Raw genomic sequence first — 17,458 nt, forward strand, 5'->3', positions numbered from 1 at the left:
TTATCTGATCGCTCTTCTCCATAATATAATTTATAAACGTTATAATTATCTAAACTTCAATGTATGAAATGATTATAGTGTTTCATCTTTAGGATTTAAGGGATTATATTTGGGTCATAAATTCAAATTTCTTTAAAACTCTTAGGTTTATAAACATCAATTTCTTTTAATTTATTAAGACTTTTTAAGAATAAAATTGTGACAAAAAGACTGTAAATGATTCATCAAAAATATATTTAGCACAAACATATAACCATAATTTATTGGTGTGATTTATTACTCTGATTTATTATGAAATAATTATGAAATAGAAACATTGAATTGTTGTATTAAGAATATTATGGTATGCATAATATATGTTAGTAAGAGGAATCAGAATATTAAGATAAGAAGTAAAATTCATTAATAAAATCATCGATTAAGAAGGATGAAGAATGTTAAATTATAGGTTCACAAAATTATGAATAAAGCACTAACAAATAACTTATCAAGTTCATTGTTGTTCTTCACCCAAATGAAAAACATCAATAATACCTAAAACAATATGTTAATTACAAATAATTAAAATCTAATAAATAAATCAAATTTATTTATTTTTTTTACTAATTTTAAACTAAAGAGTAAATTTTTAATTTTACCTTTTTATTAATTAAAAAAATACAATTTTATACATTACTTAAAAACTTTTACATTTTCTTTCTTTTTACTATATTTACCTTAATTTAAACAATTTCCCTTTTTTATTTATTTTATTCAAATCCACTCCTTAATCTAATGTGCTCAATATCAAACAATTTAACTTCAGAGGTAGTTACTTATTTACCACTTCAAAATTCCAACCAAGGCATCATTTTGGGTAATAACAAATCGTAATTTAAATCTTACTATATTTGTTTTATTTACAATAACTTTCATCTATCGATTTTGAGAGAAAAAAAAACACTTATATAATTAATATATTTTAAATATTTACTAAACTCAAGTTTAGTAGTCAAAAGGTCGAGTTTATAAAAGTTCCTCGAGTTATAAATTAGGTAAAACGTAGATACACGAAAACAACCACGTTGATTTGAGCAAACTACAACTAAAAATACACAATTCCTGGGTTACAACAAATGGTTGTAACTTGTGAGGCAACAAAATCAATGTGAAAACTTCAGTCCTACATCGAATGAAGATTCACATGAGAAACATAGTTTCTAGACTCAGCGTTGCTCAAACGTGGATTGCACCCCATTCTGTTTCTTGTAGCTATATTACTGAAACCCATCAGGCCAATAAGCATGAAGCATCAGCTGTACACAAAGACATTAATGCATATGGGTTGGATTCAACCACTTTCCATGTTGCCTGCCACATGTTTGAAGAAATGTCTGGCCTAACTGTTGCTTCAGCAACGACCATAATTCAGGGTTTTGTTAAGCGCCACTGCTATGAAGATGCTATCCATCTTTTCTGTAAGATGTTGGCCTCAGAAATTAGACCCAATGAGTTCACATTTGGAACCGTGCTTAACTCCTCCACGTCACATGGAAATTTTATTGTTGGGAGGCAGCTTCATGCTTGTGCAATGAAGGTTGGCCTTAGTTGTCACGTATTTGTTGGTACTCCTCTTCTTGATTTGTATTTCAAGCTGAGTACTACAGAAGATGCCCAGAAGGCTTTCAGAGATACTCTACACCCTAATGTGGTGTCTTATACAACTCTAATTTGTGGGTATTTGAAGAGAGGGAGATTTGAAGAGGCTCTGCAGGTTTTCCATGAGATGCCTGAGAGGAATGTTGTCTCGTGGAATGCGATGGTTGGTGGGTGCAGCCAAACGGGTCATAATGAAGAAGCTGTGAATTTTTTTATTGGCATGCTTCGAGAAGGATTTATACCAAATGAATCTACTTTTCCGTGTGTGATTTGTGCAGCTGCAAATATAGCTTCCCTTGGAGTTGGGAAAAGTTTTCATGCATGCGCAATCAAGTTTTTGGGCAAGGTTGATCAGTTTGTTGGTAATTCTCTTATCAGCTTTTATGCAAAGTGCGGAAGCATGGACGACAGCCTGCTAATGTTTGACAAGCTTTTTAAAAGGAACATAGTTTCGTGGAATGCCGTGATATGTGGTTATGCACAGAATGGAAGGGGTGTTGAAGCGATAAGCTTCTTTGAAAGAATGGGTTTTGAAGGATATAAACCTAATGATGTTACCCTTCTCGGGTTACTCTGGGCTTGTAATCATGCAGGACTTGTTGATGAGGGCTACTCTTATTTCAATCGGGCCAGGCTTGAGAGTCCCAATTTACTAAAGCCCGAGCATTATGCTTGCATGGTTAACTTGCTTGCTCGCTCTGGACGATTTGCAGAAGCTGAGGATTTTCTTCAGAGCGTGCCTTTTGACCCTGGACTTGGATTTTGGAAGGCATTGCTTGGGGGATGTCAAATCCACTCTAACAAGGAGTTGGGAGAGCTTGCAGCAAGAAAGATTTTGTCTTTAGATCCAGAAGATGTATCGTCCTATGTGATGTTGTCAAATGCTCATTCTGCAGCAGGTAAGTGGTCAGACGTCGCAACCGTAAGGACTGAAATGAAGGAAAAGGGGATGAAAAGGATTCCAGGTAGCAGTTGGATTGAAGTTAGAGGCAAAGCTCATGTCTTTCTTACTGCAGACCATAATCATGATAGAAACTATGAAACTAATTTGCTTTTACATTTTTTCTGTGAGCATTTGAGAGAAAGTGAAGATTCAGATTTGTTCAACATTTATTGGCATCTCAGTTCGTAAGTAATGGGCTAAGTTCTGTCTTATATACTATACTGCATTGGTTAATTAATACCCTTTTCAATTTTAAAAAGGCTTGAATATTGTTTCGTTTCAAAACCTATAACCAATGCTAAGGGATGGCAGAGCTTATGACGCTTTGTACATAAAACGTATCTTCAACCTCTCATGCTAACTTACATGATTTTAGGTCACATTTAAATCCTCAGGTTTAGCTGCTAAATATGCAGTGAGATTTCAGCTTTGGCAATTTTCTGTATTTATGTATGTGCTAGAATGTGCTTCACATGACTGCCTTCTTAAATCTTATTTGTCCTCCAGCTAACATGGTAAAACACTTCTCTTAAGCATTTTACGATTTCACATAGGTTGCTTATGGTATATCATAATTTTTTGTTGTTAACACAGTATATGGGAAGGAAATAGAATGGTTAGGCTTAAATATGGTATAGCAGAAATTTTGTTGTTAACACAGAATATAGGAAGGACATGGAATGGTTAGGCTTAAATGTGGTTTCATATATATAAATCCAAGATACACATACCAATTTGTACTTGGTAAGATCTTGCTTGTTTTAGCTAAACATTTTATGTAAAAATCATAATCATTTTGCTGCTCTTCATAGGAAACGGTTCACTGTTAATGGAAAGTTGTCTGATTTACATCATAAAAATGATATAGTATCATCAACGTAGAAGAAATGGACTTATTCTTGTTGCCATGGCGCATGTTTATTTTACAATTAAATACATTTTGGCTTCCTGAAAATTTGGTCTAACTGAATTTTAGTTCAATAGACGGAGCACCAAATTGAAAACCTTACCCTCAACCACGCCTCATATTTAAAAGCATACACTTCACACCCCTTGGAGAGTTAGAAACGTTGGCACTAATACTCTTTAGTCAAAGCTACCAACAAAAGAAGCCATCTGCCATACTTTATAAATATTGTATTCTAAAACCAGAGATTGAATGAATCAGTCCATAAATGATGCATAGCTCTTCATCACATTTAATAGGTTCTCTATTTGCTTTTGTTGGTTTAATTATTAAGTAAAGAATAATACTATAATGCAGAAAAGTTAACTGCACGTTGTCCTTCTATGACTTTAGTAGTTTATGTTCACACTGCATAAAATTTTGTTGTTAATTCCTCGTGATTTGATAAATGTTAAACCATGAACACATACCTCTATGGATTGAAAATACTAAAGAGGATAAGAAGAAACAATTCATAACTTCAATTTTGGAGCATCTTTAACTTTGTTGTTTCTCTACCATAAATCAAACAGATTGGTTGGCCTATTCACAAAGGTATCCCCTTGCAGACCAGAAACTAGAGAGATAGGGTAGCCTATTCACAAAGCTGTTGAGTGTTCGTTGAACATCTCCATATCCATTGAATACTTCATTCACATCTGATTACAGAAAATGAGGTGTCACCATTATAATCAGATGATAGAAACTGTATAGATTTAAGGTGATTAGAGTAAGCTATACTCAAAATACAAATGAGGAAAGGATTAACATTGTCTTATCATACTCCCATTGAAAAGATGAAAGTGTAAACTTTTATCTTGTTTTTTTAAAAGGTTAGTGTATCGGTTGGGAGCGGATGGTTCCAAGATGTCTCGGTATCCAGTACCGACCGACATGTTTAAAGGATGATTAACAAGACTAAGCCATAAGGAAAATTAGGTAATACACCATTAATCATAATTAACGTGTTATTCTTGGTCCAACAATAATAAGACTCATCAAATTCATATAAATAGGCATAACAACTAAGATAAAGGTATGTCATTATTACGCATTTATTGTACTAAATACTGAACACTTACTTGAGCGTCAGAGCACCTTTTGCAGGTGTCCTTTCCACTGAGAACCGAAGGTAAAGAGCAAAGAGTGAAGGAAAGAAGCGGAGTCCATCTGAAGCAAAGGAGTTAATTGTTCAATCAATAAAGATTCTTTCAGTCCCTCTATACAATAAGAGTTAGATTAACATATTACTTTGGTGAGAGAAAGATAAACAACATCTATTCAATTCCCCAATGATGGAAAATGACATAATATTACATGTATACAAGATTTTGTGGAGGGGAACAAAATTATTTTAGTGGTCTCTAGGTTCCAAAAGAAACTAGTTTCTGTCACTCCCATCCTCCATTTTGAGAAAAAGAAAATAAAAGGAATAAACACCATTTTTTCATGACTTCTTTATTTGGGGAGAGTTCATAGTTTTCACACATTTGACTTTTGGCACTTGACAAGAGGGGTCTACGTTATCTTATGGATAAGCCGCATTATAAATTGTGCCATTTGCATGTTTGAAACTATTTGACAATTTGACACAGTATAACTTTCCCTGCCAATTCAAACCTTGTGCACATAAATTTATTACAATTATATCATTTCATTTCCCTCGAATTCTACATATAACTTTTGTTATCTTTCTAAAAAAGTGAAAAGGACTGTTAAATAGATTCCATGGAAATAGGAGTAAGGGAAAATTAAGGGGAATAAATAGGATTGAAATTTTAAAAGGATATTTTTAACATAAAATTTTTAAAAGACTATGTAAAAGTGTAATGAATTATTAGATTGTCTTTAGACTTTTACTATTATGATTTTAATTTATTTATATGACAACAATTTCAAAGATAGGACATTTTGGATATATAAAATTTTAAAAAACTTTATCAATTTTTAGAAAATATTAAGATTTTACTAAAGTTGATGTCAAATCAATATAATTTTTTAATCCTTTAATAGTTAATTAATTATAACTTTATATCCTTCTATATGAATCTTCTATGTATTAGCAATTTAATTTTCTCGTTTCTGTTATTAGATTTGAACAATATATGTACAATGGTGGTCTTTATTTTTATGATAATACTGAAGATAAAGATTTTTATATTGATTTAGTTTAATTTCATCATAACGATATCATACGTTATGTTGCCTTCAATTAGAGGAGGAAAAGTTTAAAATTCATCTTAAACAAAAATTTAGCTAATTTGTATATTTTTTTTAACATCAGGAGGGTTGTTATTAGTTACAAAAATCTTTAAAAACTTATTTCTAGCAATTTAATTGAATACCATAAGAGCATTTACATCATTTAAAAAATTTAATTGAATACTATAAAGTCATTTTTATAAAAAAAAAAATCCTGTAAAATCCTAATCCAATACGTCTGCTGAAATAAATTTTTGCACTTCAACTTTTAGTTAAATTAAATGAGTAAATACAATAAGAGAATTTATCAAAAAAATTAATTCGTTTTACTTTCTTAGTTTTTTATTTATTTTATAAACACTTTTGCAAAAGTTTATTCAAACAATACATTATTTTTCTACAAATGGTCATGACCGTATAAATATTTTTTATTAAGTTTAATCTTTTTTATTCATAAATGAAGAAACATTTAAACGCATTTATGCTTTCAACATATTAAATACAACAACTTTTTGGTATTCACTTTATAAAGAAACAAAATAATAATGATAAAAGATATAATTATATTTTGGTCCTCAAATTAAAATAAATTTAATTATAATCCCTTAAATTAAAAAAAATATAGTTTAGTCTTTCAAATTTGAAAAAAAATATGAATTTAAAACTTGGATTTATTGTTTGCTAACTAGAAGCAGTTTTTCAAAATATTTTAGTCCCTCAAATTTCATATTTAAAAATAAAATAAGTGTTTTCTTTAATTTGAGACCACATTTTTAAAATTTAAATTTTTAAACCCAATTTACTTCAAAATTTATTAACTAAAGGCATAATTAGATCTTAATATGATAAGGTATGATATGGTAGGACAATACAAAAAGAGAAAACCTAAATATTAAAGATACCTATTAATGTTGTTCTCCTATAGTTTTAGTAACATGGGATGCTTTTAGTACAATAATAAAAGTTCAAATGTGTGAGGAACAACATTTATGATACCTATGGTACTATATGTAAGTTTGTCCAATGCAGTATTATACACAACCATGTGTTGATGAAAACAAAATTAAAACAATATTTATAATTTATTTATTATACAATATCAATTACACAAAATTTAAAATATATTATAAATATGAAAATATCCAAGTAAATATATTATAATAAACCAGAACATGACTCCAATTGTCCTAAAAGTACATAAAGTATAATTTCAAAACTTGAATTTGTGGAAAAGAACGTTAGGCCAAATTAGTTGAAGAGATAAAATAGCCGTTGTATCATGAAGAACATCAGACATCAAACATCAAATAAGGACAAACTAAATAAACAGTTCAGGTGGTTCATCAGTAACACATGGGCACCAAACAAGATTTGAGTTGGTAAAAGTAATGAAAATTTTACATTTGATACACAAATGAATAGCATGTAAAATTTTGTTTACTTTCTGTGACTTCACAAAGACTAAGCCTTCACAAATTACATTACACAGCATAACTAAGCCTTCACAAAGACTCCCTCAACTATCGTGTGAAGATGAACTATGTAGCATTGCCTTCTCATCATCTCGCTTTGGCGGTAGAGGCATAATTCCATTCTGATCCTCAGCTTCAGAACTGGTGGATGGTTTTGCACCATTAGTGATCATATTTTTCAACCAAGCAGTTTGAAATCTTGGGGACCCTCCTCCTCTATTTGAATTGTTAGGGGACTCTGGACCATTCTTAACGTTGTTAGTAACATTATTCGTAACACCTAAGAGGAACCGGTATGCTACTTTACTTGCTGACACAATCTCGGTTTTAGCTTGCCGGAACTGCAATCACCAGGTATCATCAAAATATGTCAATACTAATAATAAGTAATAACTACTTCACTGAAGTGTTCAAGCCAAAAGAACAAGAGACAGGTTATGATGAGACAATTCCAACAAATAGTATGCACAAGACAATAACTTGGTCGATTATGAACTTTGTTTCTTACCCGTAATGCAGTGTTTCCAGCCACTTCCATAGCAGTATCGCCGGCATTCGCAAACCTATTAACCCAACCTGTCATGGAAGCTGTAAGAATACAAGGTCGAAGATGAAAAGTAAAGAACAGAAGCAATAATTCACCAGATGGATCATTGCTCAAGACATCTTCACTTTACATATAAATTTCAAATGAGAAGTGACAAATTATCTATCAACCCTAATATCCAATAACTCGCAGTTCCTTTGAGTGCACATCATTGCCTTGACTAAACCATCTTTCCTAATCCTAACTCCCTATTAATACATATATCTGCAATCCAAGAGCATTTATGCTTTTCAATATAAAATGTAAATTGAACTAAATAGATGTCTTCTGTATCTACACTGTAAAATTAATAAAAAAGGTGAATTGAACGGAACACGGCTTACAATAAGATAACAATCATATAACTATCTAATTTGAATAAAGTTTCCTCAAAGATAAGTATTATATTTTATCTGGGAGAAACAGTACTTCAAACACAAACTTTATTGGTAAACTCTAGCATACCGTCAGAAACGAGAAAATGAAAGAAAGAAAAACACAATTCATAAAGAATGTATTACAGAGGTGACTTCTGCAATACCCACAGAGCTAAGTCCATTTCCACACTACTAATAAAAAGCACAAGAACTAAATCCCATCGCTCAACTACCCATCTTAATTCAATAGGGATCACCAATTTCCACTTCTATTTCCCATTTGGCTCCACGGCAATAACTCCCTTATATGTTTTCTGTTATCTGACTTCCAAACCGAAGGCCCGTAACTAAGTTTCATGGGACTAACCAACTCCCGGGGTCTAACACATACCTTAGAATTTACATTATGGGTCCAAAATATGACTAGGTCCTCTTTTAGGGAAAAAAAATGAACACTATGTAAGTATCATTTTAGTTAGATATTTACCTGGAAGTTTAGGTACACCAAGCCTTTCACAGAATTCATCACAGAAGTGATTGCAGTTTTTGGCCAGCAGATCATATGAACTCCCTGGCCACTCTCTACTGAGTTCTCTTAGTATTTGATTCACCTTCAAACAGGGAAAGTTTGTTTTCCCAAGAACAATGGATTCACGATATGTATACATTGGATTCTTTCCAGAAGGGCAACTAAAAACTCCGGTTCCTTGATCACAGAATCCAAATGACCATTCATCCTCATCATAAACCTGTCACAGCAGAACAAACAATCTTACTATGTAACCACAAAATAAAATAAAATAAACAAGTCTACCATGTGTCAAGGAAACAAAAGTGTCAATGAAAAATAAAATTTGGGCCAAAAGATGTAAGCAAAAAACATGCGATAAACAACAAAAAAAAAGAATATTGTGAGGGTAACAATTTCTGCTTAAGCTGGATGATAAAGAAAGCTGCATCACCATATTTCCCAAGTAGAAGTTGGTAAAAAAGAAGACGATTTTCCATCTCACACTGACAGATAAGTTCCTTTACTTTAGCCATCGCAAACTGGGAGTGCCAGCCAAAGTAATAACTGAACGATGAAAAGAAATAATTGTATTCTTCATAATTTGAAAAGGTAAAGGGAAGTATATAACTACATATTACATACAAAATTAATAAAAATGTTTAGAACTTCCAGTTTTGGTTTACACAAATTTATGCTTGGAAAGTTGTAGGGTTGGGTGGTATCAGTGCCCAGAGTCATTGTCCCATTGGTTTCAGCATTAATTACGTCTAAAAAACCGTGTCATACTTCCTCCTAAACTCCTCTAGAATACTGCAATTACACTTCCTTCTGTTAAAATAAAAATACTCAAACTAAGATTTCATATGACTGGATCAAGCCAGCATCCAGATATACCAAAATGACTAGTCCATGCCCGAATTAGAGTAAGAGATCCAAGAGATCCTAATGTCAGTCTGTTAATCGTGCCAAAAAATTATATCAACGATTTCCATTATAATAGAAAGACATACATACACAGTCACGTCTGTTGCAGCCATATCATACATCACACATACTAGCCCGAGTCCATATCTTAATTTTCTATCTTCACTTCAGCATGATTACTACTCTCACAACATAACAGTTAACTAGTTACCAACGACATCGGAACCTAAAAAACCACCTTAAACACTTATCTTCCATAAAAATCCAGGGCTGCCCCAACTTACACAATAAAGATAGAAACAACTAGAAGCAGCATCTAGTATATCTCTAACATACAAGATAACTTCTCAATCCAACAGCAAAAACACAAGCTGAAGAATGAAAAATATTTATAACTACACCATAGATATACCTGCAAAATAAAAACTCTAATCACAGCTTACATCACTGACAATCACTAAGGCACCAAGTTAATTGCTGTTTCTCAAATCTCAAATACACTGCTTCATGCAAACAACATCCAAACTAAATGAAATTCCAAAGCTAGCAGTAGAGTCCCACATTGGAGAAATACACTCACCCAATCAACATTTGCTTACACCAATCAAGTTCCCCATAACACACAAGCAAAACAAAACCTAGATCGAATCAAAAGTGAAACTCAAACAATAACAAACAGAACATGAATTTCTACAAGTTAGGTTAAGAACAAGACCTGCACGGCGCTGTGGAAGATGCCACCGAGACCAATCCCATCCTTGAAGATCTTGTTGATCTGAACAATGGTGTTGTTGGTTTTCTCCGATCCACTATTCGTCACATCGTATATATGCAGTACTACATCCGTCATCTTTCCCTTTCACACCAGCCACCCGCAACAACAACAAAACAAAACCCAAACTTTCCACAACCCCACTTCACCTTTCTCTCTCTAAACGCTATTCACCTATCTGGGTCTCTCTAAATAATTCGAGAATCAACAACAACAACGACAACTGCAATAACGGGTGTTGTTGTTCCTCTCCCTCTTCGTAAATTGAACCGAGATTCGGCCTCGGGATCCTGGAAAACCCTCCAATTTCACCATCCAAATTTTCTCTTCAGAATAGAAAGATTTTCGGGTTTCTCTCGTGGATTTATTATATTCTAGAAGGAGGGAACACAACAAAGAGACTGTGTATGAGAGAGACCAAAGCTACAAAAATGAACAACAACAAAATCAGAAGGGAAAAGAAAAGGAAAAGGGACTGTCGAAAAGACTCTTTTGCCCCTCTAAATTCATTAAATTATGGGAAACCCTATTTTCTTTACAGCTGGCTGCCACTGTGGGATGTGTTTGGTTAATGATCAGTGAGAGAGTTGGAATTTGTGGGCTCCATCAGTCATGCACGCCATTATTAACGGTCACACAAACGGGCCGCTGGTGACTCGAAATGACGAATTTACCCTCTCTTTCTTCAGTTACAAATTTCGAGTCCTTTGCCCTAATATAATGGACTGTTCCGTCAATTAAGAGATGGCGCAATGTGTGGATCCTTATATAAATAATAACAACAATAATTACTAATTATTAATGAAACATGTGTTTCGTATTTTTATTATATTAAATTTAATATATTAAAATTTAGATAATTTATTTCGTCATGTATTGATCAATATAAAAAATAAGATATTAAATACTATGATGAATTAATGTACATCTAAAATTAATTATTATTGCACTTTTATTATCTGTACTGATTTATAAAAAAAAAGTAAAATTAATTTATATATTTTTACGAATTACTCTTCCCTTTAAAAAATTTACTCAATTCATTACTATTTGTTAAACTTTAATATATGTTATTAGTTTCTTTTAATATCTTCAACGTCAAAATAAATACTCTAAAAACATAAGTTTACTCTAAAAATTCGAATTTTGATTAGAAATAATAATGGTGTGGGTCGATATAGGTTTTCATGTAAAAAAACTCATACGTGTGTGTAAACTCTTGAATACTTATTGTAATAGTTACTCAAATTTATAAAAAAAATGTTTATTAAAATTCATGTATATTTGAAAAAACAACTAATATATATATATATATATATATATATATATATATATATATGTGTGTGTGTGTGTGTAATTACATCGATGTAATCACGAAGATGATATATATTTACAATTAAAACTATTTGAAACTTCATTTATTTATTTATATATTCATTTTAATAAAAAAAAAGTAAAACATAAATCTAAAATATTAATTTGATTACAAATTAATGTATTTAATTATAACAGTATAAATTTAAATAAAATCTGTCTCTTTAAAATACAAATAAAAAAACTGCATTATGTAAAAACAAAACAAGATATAAAATAATTTCTTTTGGTATTTTTCTCTTTAACAATTTCACTTCGTTTTCGCAATATTAAGACCCTAATAAAATATTTCTTTATTTCGTTATATTATACCTTTAGTTGTTGACCATTTTAAAAAGAGTTAACAATTCGCTATTAATGAAGCGAGTAATATTTATTCATTAATTTTTAAAAATAATTAATTTAATATTTCCCCTTTGTGATAATTGCTTTTTTTTGGAAAGTTTAATCTATTGCATAATAGTTACATTATATTACGAGATAAAGATGTAATTGTATACAAACAACAACAAAGTTATTGCATTTTTCTCAATTTTATACAAATAATAGTAAAATTATTATATTAATAACCTATTATTGTAAATATATATAAAAAAAAAAAATCATGTAAATGGATTTCATGTAACTTCAATATACCCATGTAGAGTTGAATGCTGAGCAGGTAATTAATGTTGAAGATTCTGTGTAGTTAAACTTGGAATTCTCACACTTGTACTTAAGACCACTAAGAAGATAAATTTTAATTTTGGAATTTTTTTTAAAATATCTTACATCAATTAAAAATAAAAACATTTTATAATTAATAAAAATAATGTTTAATATATAAGTGAATGTAAATTTATTTTTATCTGTCAATTTTATAAAACTATATTAGATTTATAATTTACTTATTGATATTATGTAGAAAGTGAAAGTTTCTTGATCTTCTTAGGTCACCCAATTTTAGGTTTGTCAAAGCATATTTCATTGAGTTAATGGTTTATTCTTTTAACTTGTAATCCATGCAATAAAGAAAATACCAAATGTAATGTAATAGGGACATGAAATTTTGCTCCACCAAAATTTTGAGTTGATAAATGATTGTCCAATTTAACATGGGTTCCTGTTCTTTCCAAATAAAGTGTGTAGATTAAGAGCATTTCACGTTTGGGAGACTTCTTTTCCCAAAACTTGAGCTAATTTCAGAAAAAAGCTTGTTTTTATGATAAGCAACGTGTCTGTTACAAAGAGTTTGAAAAGGTTGGACATGCACCCAAACATGCCATTATATAATTGAACCAAACTCATTCTTAGGCATGACACAACTTTTTCTTCAGAGACTTCTAGTGACGTGCCCACTTGTAATGTCTTGTCACCATATTCAGAGTATCTAATTTCCATGTATAAGAACAACACAGGTTCCATCAGACAAATAAATTTTTATTGCTCAAGAAGCAGTAAGAAGCACAGAGAAACATGTCTCAAATAAACAAGTGGACCACGGCATTGCAAACTACTATTTCCTCCACATTGCAAAAGCCAGCAGCAATGCGCACAGTGTATTTGCCTTTTTGACTGAGAGAGCTCAGAAGTCCATACAGAGAATAACCTCTTGAGAGGTGGCAAAGGCAAAAATGGTGGAAGCCAATTTTGTTCATGTGGGTGGTCCTACTTGATTAGGAATCTTATTTTTAATAGGTTGGACCTTTGATTGCGGGTAATAGTAATTCATGTAGCCATTTGTGTGTGTTTGTGTAAATTCTTCCATGCATCATTTCAACCTTACCTGAAAAGATCCTTCTCTTTCTGTAGAATAGTAGTGGAGTGAGAAGAAAATGTGAGCAGGGCTATAAGTTCAACAAAATCTAGAATTGAGTAAGTATTCTTTGACCCTTTTACCTGGAAAGGAGATTCTACATATTCTTCAAGTGAAATACACAGGCGGTTGTTGAATGAGTTCGATTGATCTGATCTGACAAATGTGAACATGTTCTTTAGCTGGTACATATCTTCTCATATATTCTTGCTCGACAAATATTCGGGGAAAAAGAACAAGAAATGACACAATAGCACGTGAAATGTAGATGCAGCTTTGAGGTATATATTCCTATAAAAGAGTCTGGTTGGATGAACCTACAGCATCTCTTAGGAAATAACTTACTTGAGTTACAACTGATCCGTAAAACACAAGAATGGATTGTATTTTCATGATTATCTGGGAAGGTAGCCTTGAAAACAGTTTCTTTTACACAGACAATAGAAATTCATTCCATCGCCACATTATCATATTAATTACAATGATGTGTCAGTGTCAGTATGATGAATTCTCATTGAATGCTTCTGTAAAAAATATGGCCATTAAGTTTAGCATTTGATCTTTGTTACCCTCATTCATCCAAATAGAAGTTAAATTTCAAACACAAAAAAGGTGGATTTTCAAGCATTTTCTCTGCTTCAAGCTGAAATCCATGAGGGAGTGTGTTAAGTTTAAAAACCATTCATGTGCTTTTGCATTATCTTGGTCAGAGGATAAAACAATGACACAAGATTGCCTACTTATCCTCTCACAATGGTGAAAGCAATATATATGAAGAACATGGTGCATTTTATTTTCTCAAATGAGTTCATAACAGGCCAAAATAAGTAAATAACAGAATTTTTTAACTACGATAACTATTTTACTTCATGCAGCATCATTAAGATCAACTTCATTTGTCAAATAAAAATTAATAATTGGATAAACTTATAAACATGCAACTTATACCTAATTCATCTCTTCATAAAAACAGAACGGTTACATAACATTTGCATCCCTTCAATGCCAGACATCATGAAAATAAAGATTATGCAAATATACGTCAGAAACTATGAATGAGTCTTGCTTATCACTGCCTTCCATATGCAAATGTTAATATTGGTATGGGTGCAGTTTTCTTTAACAGAAGAAAAATTATACAGAAAAGAATTATCAAAGCACGGGTACACCGTGGTACCTCTATTTCCATGTGAGCCTTTCTATACATGATCAAGTGTTGCCTCTATTTGCATAACATTTCTATCTCTATCTACCTTCACTCTTCATTAGTTGAGAAAAAACTTCAGTGGCGCTTATGTCTGAATAACCATTATCATTATCTCCCTCTCTTCTTATGTTGGTAGAAGGACTCCCAGGAGTTATTGTAGTTGTCACATTCAATGTTTCCTGAGCACTGCTATCATCATATGGCTCCTCTTCTTGGTCACTTTCTTGGAGCTGAAGTGCATATTCCAAATTCCACAATACAGCACCTATAGTTGGCCTATCAACACCATATTCAGCCAAACATTTCTCTGCTGTTTCACCAAATTTCTTCAACGAGCTTTGCTTTATCTTCCCAACAAGATAAGGATCAATAATATGTTCCAGCATTCCTTTTTTCTGCCATTCAAGTACCCATTCGGCTAAGTTCACTTGTTCCCTGTCAAGTTGTGGATCAACAGCAGATCTGGCACAAAGAACCTCAAAAAGCACAACCCCAAATGAGTAAACATCTGACTTATCCGTAAGCTGCTGCCTTCGGAAATACTCCGGATCAAGATAACCGAAACTTCCTTTCACACCAGTACTCACATGGGTTTCATCGAGACAAGGTCCTGATCTTGAAAGACCAAAATCAGCAACCTTGGCGACATAGTTTTCATCCAGCAAAATATTGGTTGATTTGATGTCACGGTGTATGATTCCTTGCGCGAAACCGGTGTGTAGATAGTGGAGACCTCTAGCAGCACCAATGCATATCTCAAGCCGCTGCTTCCAAGACAAAGGTGCATGTCCTGCTGACCCATATAGATGCTTTTTAAGTGGACCCTTTTCAACATACTCATAAACTAGTATCATCTCTGAATTTTCTTCACAATATCCAACTAGTGAAACAAGATGGCGATGGCGAATTTTGGATAAGATTGTTATTTCAGTCTGGAATTCTGGAAGGCCTTGTCTTGATCCAGGCATGCCTCTCTTCACTGCAACCTTCACATTGTCTTTGAGCACTCCTTTGTAAACCATACCAAACCCACCAGATCCTATAATTAGACTCCTATCAAAATTATTTGTGGCTAATTGTATATCAGCAAAAGGGATTCTCAATCCAAAATAACCATAAGAACCAGGAGAGGGAAAAGCTGTTCCTTCAGACATTCTACTAAGTGAACTCCCTCCAAACACACGTAAAGGCGTCCATCCTACACTTTCCATTGTTCTTTGTTTTGGTTTCTTTTTCTTCTTCTTCTTCCTGCATTTGAGAGCAAGCACAAAAGCAGATATAACTAAAAGCAAAACAACAGTACCACCACCAGCAATTGAACCCACCAATATCCACAACCTCTTCTTCCCAGGAACAACACGTGAGTCCACAACATTCACCAGCTTCATTATCTCTGCCCCATTCAAAATGGCATTCATCCCCCTAGAAGCGCTCAGTTCAGAAGGGCCAACACTTATTCGCATAACACCTGAATCATCAGAATCTGCAACAAAATCTACATAGACCGGAGATGCAAGCACGTGGACTGTAAGAGATGACAAATCCAGATCCTTGTATGCAGAATACCCGTTGATATACACATCAAAGTAGAGCAAATTAAGAACAGGACTAACAATATCACAGAAATGCAACCGAACTAAGTGTCGAACACCACCTGGAGCCACTGGAAAATCCCAGGTTATGTTGAACTGTGAGGCTATAATGGTGTGATCCTTATCCATTTCCTGAGCAGTCATATAAACACTATCTGGCGCGATCTCCCGAGTGGCGCCTCCTTTCTGGTAATTTGGTGTGTGAGTGCTCACCACTGGCTTAGCAGCATCCTTAGAAACCAGAAATTCCTCATCAGGAATCCATGTCCTCCAAAGGGTGTCATTAAAAGCAGTTACTTTCACACCCCCAACATTAATCCTATGGACAGTTTCCAAAACCTGGGATGAAAGGTTCTTGTACTCTACCACACCAAAAGGACCAACCAACCTAGTTCCATAATCTAAAACAAAATCAACAGGAGCAGTAAACACCTCCATAGCATTGACAAAGGCAAAACCTGAATTGCCTTCAGGTCTAAACACTATTTCAAGCAAATTTGACTCTATCTTCAGAATAAACTCCTTAAACAGCACACCATTACTTGGCTTGAAATTTGTAAGCACCAAATTACCATCAACCAAGACACTGAAGTTAGCAGATTTTGGATCAAACCCTTGAGCCTTAAAAGGTGAGAAATGAAAACGAACCAAGTGGGTGCCATGCTTCTTCATGTTGAACCTGTAGCTTCCTGTGCTGGGAAAAACTCTTGCAGTGTGATACAAAATGGGCAAATCTGGAGGAGGGTTTTGGTTGGTGAGAGAAATGGATTTGTCACCAGAGAGAAAACTTGAGCCTTGGTTGGTGGAATCACCCGTGAAGATGCGGTTGAAGAGAGAAGCATTGTTCTGTGACCCACAGCTAAGAAGGTAGTTATCTATGGGAGTGAAAGAGGATGAACAAGGAATGCAAAGGAGAAGAATGAGATGTATAATTAGCTTTTGAGTCTTCATGGAAAAATGAGGATATGATCCTTGGGGAATTTGAAGCTCACATGGAAGTAGAAACTATGAAAGATTTGCAGTGAAGGCTTATATAGAAAGTAGAGAGACAATAAATTCACATCAATTTTGGTCACTCATTAAGTCAAGGGGTTGCCACTACTTTTCATTTTCTTAATG

At 33.1% G+C, this 17,458-nt stretch overlaps 3 protein-coding genes across 3 annotated transcripts; 1 reads left to right on the forward strand and 2 right to left on the reverse strand.

Moving 5' to 3' along the window:
* Positions 1–1,000: 1,000 nt before the first annotated feature.
* Positions 1,001–2,840, forward strand: LOC137837588 (pentatricopeptide repeat-containing protein At5g42450, mitochondrial). Its single transcript, XM_068646615.1, has one exon. The coding sequence runs from the start codon at positions 1,172–1,174 to the stop codon at positions 2,768–2,770; it is 1,599 nt and encodes a 532-aa protein (XP_068502716.1). The 5' UTR covers positions 1,001–1,171; the 3' UTR covers positions 2,771–2,840.
* Positions 2,841–7,032: 4,192 nt separating this feature from the next.
* Positions 7,033–10,847, reverse strand: LOC137837589 (deSI-like protein At4g17486). Its single transcript, XM_068646616.1, has 4 exons — positions 10,315–10,847; positions 8,652–8,913; positions 7,710–7,777; positions 7,033–7,542 (listed from the first exon to the last, which is right to left on the reverse strand). Exons 1-4 carry the CDS (start codon positions 10,447–10,449, stop codon positions 7,246–7,248), a joined length of 762 nt encoding a protein of 253 aa, XP_068502717.1. The 5' UTR covers positions 10,450–10,847; the 3' UTR covers positions 7,033–7,245.
* A 2,301-nt stretch (positions 10,848–13,148) lies between these two features.
* On the reverse strand, positions 13,149–17,290 carry LOC137837590 (probable receptor-like protein kinase At5g24010). Its single transcript, XM_068646617.1, has 3 exons — positions 14,718–17,290; positions 13,624–13,696; positions 13,149–13,530 (listed from the first exon to the last, which is right to left on the reverse strand). The coding sequence occupies exon 1, from the start codon at positions 17,288–17,290 to the stop codon at positions 14,786–14,788; it is 2,505 nt and encodes an 834-aa protein (XP_068502718.1). The 3' UTR covers positions 13,149–13,530; positions 13,624–13,696; positions 14,718–14,785.
* Positions 17,291–17,458: the final 168 nt, after the last annotated feature.

Source organism: Phaseolus vulgaris, chromosome 4, assembly GCF_000499845.2.
Source record: "Phaseolus vulgaris cultivar G19833 chromosome 4, P. vulgaris v2.0, whole genome shotgun sequence".
In the NCBI taxonomy this organism is placed as follows: domain Eukaryota; kingdom Viridiplantae; phylum Streptophyta; class Magnoliopsida; order Fabales; family Fabaceae; genus Phaseolus; species Phaseolus vulgaris.

What these genes read in the sequence shown, in the direction of transcription:
- LOC137837588 (XM_068646615.1), top strand. Translation starts at nt 1,172, where the DNA reads ATGAAGATTCACATGAGAAACATAGTTTCTAGACTCAGCGTTGCTCAA.
- LOC137837589 (XM_068646616.1), bottom strand. Translation starts at nt 10,449, where the DNA reads ATGACGGATGTAGTACTGCATATATACGATGTGACGAATAGTGGATCG. An exon ending in TCTTCCACAGCGCCGTGCAG is followed by an intron (nt 8,914 to 10,314) that starts GTCTTGTTCTTA and finishes CTGCTGTGACAG; the next exon opens with GTTTATGATGAGGATGAATG. An exon ending in TGGTGTACCTAAACTTCCAG is followed by an intron (nt 7,778 to 8,651) that starts GTAAATATCTAA and finishes CTTCCATGACAG; the next exon opens with GTTGGGTTAATAGGTTTGCG.
- LOC137837590 (XM_068646617.1), bottom strand. Translation starts at nt 17,290, where the DNA reads ATGAAGACTCAAAAGCTAATTATACATCTCATTCTTCTCCTTTGCATT.